The 11,520-nt window shown below is 37.6% G+C and overlaps 1 protein-coding gene across 1 annotated transcript in view; it reads right to left on the bottom strand.

Annotated features, from left to right (window-relative positions):
* Positions 1-11,520, bottom strand: part of UBE3D (ubiquitin protein ligase E3D) — a 168,346-nt gene that overhangs the window by 111,914 nt on the left and 44,912 nt on the right. Inside the window, exons 5-6 of the mRNA XM_042782275.1 lie at positions 6,812-6,881; positions 6,458-6,543 (exon numbers count right to left, since the gene is read on the bottom strand). Coding sequence (XP_042638209.1) covers positions 6,458-6,543; positions 6,812-6,881 — 156 coding nt within the window. The remainder of the gene's footprint in view (positions 1-6,457; positions 6,544-6,811; positions 6,882-11,520) is intronic.

The raw sequence follows: 11,520 nt of genomic DNA, 5'->3' as shown, positions 1-11,520 counted from the left end.
CACCTTCCTACAAGATGGTTATGATTATAATGGATCGTAAAGCCAAAGCAGTAATCAAAACAGTCTGACACATATGGACTTATGGTGCTGGCCAGCTACTCATAGTGTCCCTAAAAGTGAAATAGATGGGAAATCTACTAAATATTTATTTGATCTATACAAGTGAAAGTATTCTAGGCCAAATAAAAGGCAGTCTAACCTGAATCACTGAAACAGAGAGGTCATGGTCCCTGAATTAATAACCAGACTCAAGCCAGTTAACAGACTCATGCCCCCTTGAATGAAGGGGAAGTTAGGTTCTCTTGAGGAAGACTCCCACTACACTACCAAAAATTTGTACTGCTAATCTTTCTCCCAGTCTTCCCCAAAGACATATATGGTCTTTTAAGAGCATCACTTATTATTCATTGGGGATAAGGAAATAACTCCTTTTCAGGAGTTATAGGATACTGGCTCTAAATTAGGAGCTCTGGTGATGTAGTGCCTAAAGCATTTGACTGTTAACCAGAGGCTGGTGGTTCAAACCCACCAACCACTCTTCAGAAGGAAGATTGGGCAATCTATTTCTGTAGTGATATTGCTTCGGAAACCCAAGGAGGGGTTGCTCTGAGTTGGATGCAACTCGACAGCAGAGAGTTTGCTTTTTGGTTTGGCTCTGAATTTACACTAATTCCAGGAGAACCAAAATATCATTGCGGCCCACCAGACAGGATGGGAGTGGATGGTGGTCAGGTTATTAATAGAGTCTTAGCTCAGGCCCGTCTAACAGTGGCTCCAGAGGGTCCCTGAACTCATACTGTAGTGATTTCCTCAGTTCTAGAATGTATAAGAATAGGTATGATTACTAATTGTCAGAACTTCCACACTGGATCCCTGACATGTGGTATAATGACAATTATGGTAGGAAAGAGCAAATGAAAGCCATTAGAACTGTCCCTACCTAAGAAAAGAGTCAGCCAAAAGCAATACTACATTCCTGGAGAGATAAGAGAGATCAATCCCACCATTAAGGACTTGAAGGAGACGGGGTGGTGATTCCCACTACATCTTGATTCAACTCACCTATTGGCTTGTGCAAAATACAGACCGATCTTGGAGAATGACAATGGATTGTCATAATCTTAAGCAGGTAGTGACTCCAACTGCAGCTGCTGTTTCAGATGTGGTTTCACTGCTTGAGCAAATTAATACATCTCCTGGTACCTGGAATGCAGCTACACTGATCTAGCTAATGTCTTTTTCCTCCATATCTGATCACCAGAAGCAGGTTGCCTTCAGTGGGCAAGGTCAGCAATATACCTGCACTGTCCTATCTCAAGGAATATCAATTCTATATCTACTTCCGTAGTGATACTGCCTCGGAAACCCAAGGAGGGGTCGCTCTGAGTCGGGTCTGACTCGATGGCACATAACAACAACAACAACATATCATAATTTAATAGCTCTGGTAGCATAATGCCTAAGGCACTTGACTGCTAACCAGAGGGCTGGCAGTTCAAACCCACCAGCCACTCCTCGGAAGGAAGATGGGGCAATCTACTTCCGTAGTGATACTGCCTCAGAAATCCAAAGAGGGGTCGCTATGAATCAGGTCCGACTTGATGGCACATAACAACAACAACATATCATAATTTATTCTGCAAGGACCTAGATCACCTTTCCCTTCCACAAGACACCACACTGGTCCATTAGATTGATGTCATTAAATTGACTAAACCTAGTAAGGAAGAAGTATTAATGACTCTAGACTTATTGATAAGACATTTGCGTGCTAGAAGGAAGGAAATTAGCCAGACAAAATTCAGGTGTTTTCCACTTCAGTGAAATTTCTAGAGGTCCAGTGGTGTGAGTTTGTTGAGATATTTCTTTCAAAGTGAAATATAAGTTGTTGCATCTAGCCTCTCATACAAATAAAAAAGAGGCATGATGCCTGGTGGGCTTTTTTGGATTTTTGAGGCAACATATGCCTCATTTGGGTGTGCTACTCTAGCCTATTTTCAAGTGGTTTGAAAAGATGCTACTTTTGAGTGGGGCCCAAAACAACAGAAGACTCTACAATATGTTCAGGCTGCTGTGCAAGCTGTGCTGCCACATGGACCATATGATCCAGCTGATGTAACAGCAAGCAGTACCACATTCCTGATATACCAGTGGCAGATAGAAATGCTGTTTGGAGTCTTTGACAGGCCCCTATTGGTGAATCATACCACCGACCATAGGATTTTGGAGCAAAGACTTGCTATCCTCTGCAGATAAATACTTTCCTTTTGAGAAACAGCTTTTGGCTCATCACCAGGCCTTAGTAGAAACTGAATACTTAACCATGAGGCATGAGGTCACCATGCAGTGACTTGTTTGATCCATAGTCATAAAATTGGATGTGCACAGCAGTGCTCCATTATTAAATGGAAGAGGTATATGTGAGATTGGGCTTGAGCAGGAACTGAAGGCACAAGTAAGTTACATGGGAAAGAGCCCAAATGTCCATCATCTCCACTCTTGTCACATTACCTTCCCTCTCCCAGTCTGCACCTATGGCTTCATGGGGAGTTTCTTATAATCAGCTGACAGAGGGAACAAAAACTTGTGCCTGTTTTACAGATAGTTCTGTGCAATATGCAGGATCTCCTTGAGAGTGGACAATAACATCTCTGCGGCCCCTTCTTAGGACCTCCCTATAGAGAGTGGTAAAGGGAAATCCTCCCAATGGGCAGAACTTCAAGTCATGTATCTGATTGTTCATTTTGCTTAGAAGGAGAAATGGCCAGAAGTGTGACTGTCCATGGACGATGGCCATTGACTTGGCTGGTTAGTCAATGACTTTGAAGGAACATAAATGAAAAATTGGTGACAAGGAATACGTGGATAGACCTCACTGAATGGGCCAAAGAAGTGAAATGTTTCTGCCTCATGTGAGTGCTCACCAAAGGCTGACTTCAGCAGAGCAACATTTTAACAGTCAAGTGGATAGAATGATACATTTTTTGGAAACCAATCATCCTCTTTCCCCAGCCACTCCTGTTATTGCCAAATGGGCTCATGAACAAAGTGGCCATGTTGGCAGTGTTGGAGATTATGCATGGTCTCAGCAACATGGACTTCTATTCACCAAGGCCGACTTGGCTATATCCACTGCTGAGTTTCCAATCAGCCAGCAACAGAGAACACTGAGTCTGAGATATGGAACCATTCCTTGGGGTGATCAGCCAGCAACCCAAGCAAGTTGATTACACTGGACTGCTTTCATGGAAAGGGCAGCATTTTGTTCTTACTGGGACAGACACTTACTCTGGATATAGATATGGATTTGCCTCCTTGAATGCAATGCTTCTGCCAAGACCACCATCCATGGGCTTAAAAAAATACCTTATCCACTATCTTGGTATTCCACATCACAATGCCTTAGATCAAGGGATTCACTTCAGATGAAGTGTGTCAGTGGTCTTACCATGTTCCCCAATATCGTGAAGCAACTGGTTTAATATAACAATGGAATGGCTTTCTAAAGACATAATTATGGTGCCAGCTAGTTGGTAATAGTTTGAGGGACTGGGGCAATGTTCTCCAGGAGGCTGGATATGCTCTAAACCAGCATCCAATATATGGTACTCTTTCTCCGATAGCCATGATCCACAGGTCCAGGAATCAAAGGATAGAAATAGGAGTGGTACTTACTCATTATTATCCCAAGTGACCCACTCACAAAATTTCTGCTTCCTATCTCATGTCCCTATGCTTTGTGTATCTGGACATTTTAATTCCAAAAGGAGGAATACTCTCACCTGAGGAGACAACACTGATTCCATTGAACTGGAAATTAAGAATGCCACCTGGCCACTTTGGCTTCTAATACCTCTGGATCAGAAGGGAAAGAAGGGAGTTTTACTATATTGGCTGGTTGTGAGGATCTTGATTACCAAGGGGAAATGGGATTGATATTACATAATGGAGGTAAAGAAGAGTATGTCTGAAATATAGGAGATCCCTCACAGCATCTCTTAGTACTACCATTCCTTATGACTAAAGTCTATGGAAAACTATAGCAACCCAATTCTGACATTACTAATGGCCCAGATCCTTTAGCAATGAAGGTTTGGGTCACTTCCAGGCAAAGAACCACAACCAGCTGAGGAGCTTGCTGAGGGAAAAGGGAATATGGAATGGGTGACAGATGATGGTAGTTCCAAACATCAGCTATGACCACATGACCAATTGTAGAAATGAGGGTGATAATTATTATGAGCATTTCTTACTTATTTCATTATACATGTATGTAGTGCAGGAATATATAGTATTTTTGTTTTCTTCCCTTCCTTATCCCATTTGTTGTTCTTATTGTTGTTAGGTGTTGTTGAGTCAGCTCCAAAATCATAGTGACCCTATATACACCAGAACAAAACACTGCTCGGTCCTATGCCAGCCTCATAATTCTTGCTGTACCTGAACCCACTGTTGCAGCCACTGTGTCAATCCATCTCGTTGAGGGCCTCACTCTTTTTTGTTGACCCTCCACTTCACTAAGCATGATATCCTTCTCCAGGGAATGGTCCCATTACTTACTATAAAATATAAGATGTAAAAGAGGCTAGTGTGTTTTCAGTTAGGTATGACTTTTTTTAATTGTCTTTATTTAGAGATTATGCTTGGTTTAAGATGTCTATAGGTGCCAAGTTGCCAAGGGATGGACTGTGACTGTTAATGTTATGTGTCTATGTGGCTTAAGCCATGAGTCTCAGTATTACATAATTATATTCTATTTTGTGATCTCATATAAGGGGAGTTTCTTTGGGGGCATGGCCTGCATCCAATATACACAGATGTTCTAGCAAATCTCACTTGCTTTCTATTCTGTATCTTACTTGTCATCCTCTGATCTCCAGTTCTTGAGATATGAACCAGGAGCCTAACCCCTGTCCTGCAAATTTTGGGAATTGCCAGCTCCTGCAACTCTGAGCCAGTAGCCTTCCACCTGACCTGCTGATTTTGCGTTCAAAACCCTGTGCAACCATCTGAGTCAGAAAAACCGTCCAGCCTGATGCCTGCCTCATAGATTTGGGACTTGACAGCCTCCACAAATGCATGAGTCATTTCCTTGAAATAAATCTCTTTATATATGTTTCACTCGTGTTCCTCCTCTAGACAACTCAGGCTAAGACAGTTCTCTTCAATTATTTTAAGAAGGGGCCTCCAGTCTTCTACCTAGAGTGTATGTGCAAGTTACAAATGAAACAGGATATCTAACAGTCTAATATCTCCATATGTAGTTTGAAGTAATCATTCTGTTTCCAGCTCCTTACCTCAGACTGCCTTCCCTGTTACTTGGTGTCTCAAAATTGAGAACTTCTATGGAGCTCTCTGGTAGCATAGTGCCTAAGGCCTTGACTGTTAACCAGAAGGCTGGTGGTTGAAACCCCACTCCTTGGACAGAAGGTTGGAAGGAGGGGTCACAATGAGTCGTTTCCGACTTGACAGCACATAACAACAACATGGAGCTCTCCTCTGAATACTGCCTTGCTCCTCACCCAAATGATATTCTGCAGATACCTAGACTGCCATATCCTCCACACTGCCATATATGTTACCATGCCTCTCTCAGCTTTATAGCTTCCAAAAATTTATTTACATCTCTGTGATATTATCATTTTTATTTCTCTTTGTGGATGTACATCTTTTTTATTTCTTACCTGCCATTTTAATTGGGTGAGAAAATAATTGGAAAAATAAACTCACCTTATTTAACTAAAACAAAAAACTCACTGCCATTGAGTCAGATCTGACCCATAGCAACCCCTCCTTGGGTTTCCAAGGCAGTATCTCCACCAAAGTAGATTGCCCGGTCTTCCTTCCAAGGAGTATCTGGTGGGTTTGAACCGTCAGGCTTCTGGTTAGCAGTCAAATGCCTTAGGCACTACACTACCTAGAAGCCTTAAAATTTTCTAAGTTGTTAATTAAAAGGTTTACTTTTATTCTCCAAAAATGACATTGAGGGAAGCATCGTTTACTGCTCATTCTTCATTTTTCTGCTCAATCTAAGCAAGTACATATAAGATTTTGATGATTTAAAAAACAAAAAAAGACAAATATCAGTCTGTCTTCTACCTAATAGCTTCACTTAAACTCATATTTTCTAATTAATAATATTAAAAGCAATTATTCATCACCCACAAAGCTAGCACAGCATGTAGCAGCTCTCTAGACATTTTTAAAGCATATCTTTAAATAGTGAATCATTTTAATTATCAGGACTTTCATTATTGTATTTTAAAGCAGTATAACAGATGTTATATAAAACATAATTAACACGACTGAGAAAAAGAAACAAGTAACAAAGTGCAACTCAGAATGTGTTTCTTGCCTTTCAACAGAACTTCTCCAACCCCCAGCCCCCATCCATGCCCCAAAATACTATATGAAACAGATGGCAGCCAGGAACAGTAACTTGTAAGTCTCTGGGTACCAACTCTTCTGATTGAGAAGTTGTGTTAAGAAAAAGGCTCCAGTCTTTTTTAAGATAAACCCAAGTACAAACTTTATTACTTATACCTACAAAAATATATGAAAAACTGAAAATGATTCAACTACTTAATGCTTAAAACTCAATTCCATGCACTTAGTAAGGCCAAAATATAAAAGTTTCTTAGCATATTGGATGATATCAGTTAGTTGGTCCTTATTTTGAAAAGCATCTACTGTATAACATATATTAATCATCTTTCCATTATATTTACTATAAAATCATGTTCTATCATCTTTTGTTTGTTTGTTTTTTTAGTAAGAAGGTAGGCATTTTGGGTTTTTGTTATATTCTTACCTGATGACATGATCTCTCCCAACATTATCTTGCAACGCTTACAAATTACTTTGGTATTTGCCTTTGGTTTCTGTAGAACAGAAAAATGTCATTTAAATGTCATTCAGTTTTTCTTAAAAGGAATATATAATTTTAACATCATCTCCAGAGTATACATTGAACTTTACATTTTATTCTGCCCTCTACTAAATACTGGGAATACATTTAGTTTCTACTCATAATTCACATGCATAGATATGTTTTTTTTTCAAATCTAAAGACAGATTGGCACACAAGACTGACTTTTCCAAACCTAGTCACTTATTGATGACCCAAATATTGCCAAATTTATTTGAACAATAAGCACCTTACATTTGCAAAAAGCACTTCCAAGTATCCTGATAATTTAGAGTAGGCAAATGGCGGGCAATAAAGGCAGAGAGGGTAGATGACCTGCCCTCACCCATGTGTCTAGAAAACAGAAGAATAAGAACTTGAACTCATATTATTTTGATTCCTAATGCAGTTTAACTTACATAAAAAATCTAACTCATAACTACCCATAATTCAGAAGGTAAAAATATTTAACCTGTTAATATAATTCTGTTTTTCAATTTGAGATATGCACTATAACTGGAAAAATGGATAGTGTTCTGGGACAAATTCCTGAAACATTCTTAAACTTAAAAACATTTAAAAATATTATTTCATTATTTGGGATACAGACTTAAATAGCTAGCAGTGACCTAATAATTATACAAACAAAAGAATGTCCTTTCATATCCAGAGTAATGATCTCTGTTAAAAACCATAAAGTGTTTCTTAGAAACAGATATACTGCAACATGGCAGAAGTCATGTAAGGGTGGGCAAGAGAGAAGGACTAGCTCTGCAACTCTGGCCACTTGAGGTAATCCCTCTTGGGAATAGAGTATTATTTGGTCTAAGGGAGGGAGAACAGTAATTTTCTTTGTAAGAAAGCATACGTATTAATCTAAGGAGTAAGTCTTAACTGATTAGTACAATTTTGTTTCACTTGACATAAATAGCTACTTCCTAAAATGTTGCATAAGAAGCACAGTGAGTTCCTGGGACATACTGATAGTAACTGAGAGAGTTGATATTTGAATCCAGGTTCCTTACATTCTAAAACGTGTGCCAAGTGTTCCCCAACCTATAGGTCACAAGCCCTTAGTGGGTCATGGAACCAATTTAGTGAATTATAGACTGCATTTTTTTTTTTTTTTAATAAATTAGAATGGAAAATATCATAGTGCTTCAAAAATAGGGTATTACTTCAAGAAACTTTTGCTTGAAGGGTGTGTGTATGTGTGAAGACAGGATCTTGATAAAAATGTATTTCAAAACAAGTCAAAAGCAATTGCACAATATTGGGGCATTTCTCTTTGATTCATCCTTTCGCTCAACCTTATACACAGGCTAGTTGTAAAACTCCGTAAGTGCCCTAGGGCTCTTCCCCATACAAAAGAATCTTGAGATGGATGTCTTCATACCCAGAAGAAACCTTTGACAGCATAAACACTTATCCCATTTTTTCTCTAGGCTAGCTACAAGATTTGAACAGATCTTCTAAAAGTTTCTGCTGAGGAAACAAAAGTATAATATAAGCTCCGTAACTCAGATCAGACTTGGCTCAAAAATGTGTCCAGGTAGACTCATGAAGTGGGGGAGCTTCACAGACTGTGTCATCTCTGGTGTTTCTACTGACATCAGGTCTCCAGACAGCAGGTCTCAGAGCCCAGCCAAGAAGGGCAACTAACTGGATGGGGTCATTCCCATAATAAGTAATAGACAGACACAGAAACCCAGGCAGGTGCCAATTTTTGTCAGGGTCCAGGCAAGGTGACAGGAAGAATACAGTTTAGAAATCAGTATGCTCAACTATGACATTTTTATAGTTTGGTGCCACCTTACAGCAAAATAAACCTGTGTGACTCCAAATTGGTAGTAAAAACATTTTTTAAAATGATCTATTTTATACAAGTTAAATCTGACAACCTCATTAAATCTTACCAAAAATGAAGCCTTTTCTAAGAACTAATATACAGTATTAGAGTACCAATGTTTCAGAGGAATGTTTCCAATTCAAAGCGGAAAATTTTTGTCAGGTGCTCTGTTATATATTTAATTAATAATTGCTCTTGTAGCACATTTAACTTTTTCTTTTAATGAGGCAGAAAATGTGTGTTTGTTGGTTTGCTTGTTTGTTTTCTAAATAAGATTCTACCCTTACCAGGCATGGGTAAACAAGGTTTTAAAATCTAACTGATAAAGAACAAATTACTTCAGATAACCAAATGTATGGCAATTGATTCAAACAAACCAACAGTAAAAGACGCTTTTGACACAATTAGCAAACTCTGTATATGGAGTGGTTATTGTGTCATCAAGGAATAATTATTCATTTTGTTAAATATGATTATGGAACGATGATTATATAGAAAAAAAATGTAGGGATGAAATGATATGTCTGGGTTTTGCTTTGAAGCACTTCAGTAAAAGAAAAAAGAAATAGCTAACATATAACTAATGGATCAGGATGACTGGTATATTAAGGTTCACAATAACATTCTTTTCACTTCTGTGAAAACTGAACAATACATTTTCTGAAAACAAATAAGCAAAAACACATGGATTTAACAAAACACACAGATCACCAAAATCAATAAATTATTGTTAAGTACTCCAGGAAAGAGAAAAAAGAAAAAGGTAAAGTTGTTAGTCATACTTGGTAACAGTAATATAATCAAAATTCAATTTTGTTTATCCTTGAAAAAATGGAATGAAGTCACATAGTGGCAATACTTTCTAAGTCTAGAATAATACTGTAAATTTTACAAAAGGTTGAGGCACCATCTTTATCATCCTAGTACAAGATGCAAAACTTTTATGATGTTGGTGGGAACCGAAATTAGCACAAGAGATGACCAATGAATGTAAGAATAAAGGACAATCCTTAGCAGATATCTTTTAACAATAAAGCATCCATCCTGCCACAGTAAGAGAGGCACAAATAAAATACTATACACACAAAGGGAGTATTGATGGAAAGAAACTAGAATGAGACTTTATGTTTGTGCTGTTTTAAAAATCAGATTTTTTTAATAAAGATAATATATAACACTTAATTTTGTTTAAGGAGAAAATCTGCTTTGTAATGCATTTTTCTTGACCTATGTGTAAAGGAAATCATAAACCAAGTTTTATACTGAAGCAGCCTAATAGTGTGGGAACTCTATTATAGAGCAAACATCAAAGAAAGACATTGTTGTGGACTAATTAAATCAATATATCTGAGAGATGGCATGGCTGCTCGAAGAGGTGGATTAGCTTCCTGTCCTCCTTTTTTTTTTTCCTTTGTGTTGTTTCAATTTTTAAGGACCCTTGATATTGTCTTGCTAAAAAAAAAAATATATATCTATGCTTCCCAAGAGATACCATTAGGATGCTGTGTCACCATGTGACATTTCAAAACTCTGCTAGATGGCCAGACTGGGTTATATGAGAAATAGGTTTTCAATAGCACAGAGCAGCCTTGTTCCCACAGGAGCATTGAGAATACTGCTCAAGCATGTCCCTCCAAATTTATGTTACTATTTTGGTCACAGGCATATTCTTTCAACTGCTACAATATGCAATTAAAGTGAAACTTCCATCTAGGCTAACTTGAAAACAATTTTGTCAACAGTAGCATGTCATGATAGCTATTTCCCACAGTATCCTTGATGTAAAAAACTGTAATGTCTTCCTTTAACACATAACATGATTGTTTACAATTAAGAAAAATTCTTGCCCACTGGCATCATATAGAGAAAATATCGCAGAATGGAGTACATAGTTTATCTAAACAGAAAGTGATAGTTTCCTTACTTAATCTTTCTCTACTCCTCTGCTGTTCATATCTTTTAAATATTACAAAAATTAATAACTTAATCATAAATATGAAAGTTAAACACAAAGTATGGGTATATAAATTTAGATTAAAAAAACAATATAATCACATTAAGTATAATTATAAAAAATTTGGATAAGCTTCTTACTGTTTACATTTTAGAAACATGGAGTGTTAAAGTACTGTAATCAAAAACAAACCATATTTAGGTAAAGGCGTTTGTGTTTATGGTATTAAATGAAGCACTTAAACAATTCTAACTACCTTCAATTGAACTTCAATATTTGAAGAACTTTCCTAATAGTCCTCAAAATGGAAGAGTTCTATAAACTAATTTACAGCCAAAGAGATCCCCAATTGTTACATGTTTCAGGTTGATAGCCCTGTTTTATTACAAAAATTAAATGAGTTCTAAACAAAATTTAATAAACAATGCTTTTGTTTCTACCAATAATCAGATGTTAAAACGAATATTCTCTGGCCATGGTTTTCTTTACTTTTTAAGTCACATCTGTATCGACTTGCCATCAGGAGAATGATTTCTCACAAGGGCCAAGCCAATACTATTGATTTTCTTTTAAAATAAAGTAAACTACTTGTTCTCTGCAGTTAGAGAAAATTGCCTTTTCCCTACAGCAACTTATTGCACAAGAGTCACCTGACCTCACATTGCCAAGCACCAACTTAGCATGAGTTTGATTTACATGTTTGGGCTCCTCCATTTCCTCCTTTTCTTTGATGGCATCTGATGTCTAGGACATCAGCAGAAATCTAGACTATGGGCAGACACAATAAATACTTAGGCCTACCTAATTGTA

This window comes from Orycteropus afer, unplaced genomic scaffold (genome assembly GCF_000298275.1).
Source record: "Orycteropus afer afer isolate SDZICR_OR568_19922 unplaced genomic scaffold, OryAfe1.0 scaffold00011, whole genome shotgun sequence".
Classification (NCBI taxonomy): domain Eukaryota; kingdom Metazoa; phylum Chordata; class Mammalia; order Tubulidentata; family Orycteropodidae; genus Orycteropus; species Orycteropus afer.
Note: the sequence above shows the minus strand (reverse complement) of the source record. Positions and strands in the feature narration are given on the sequence as shown.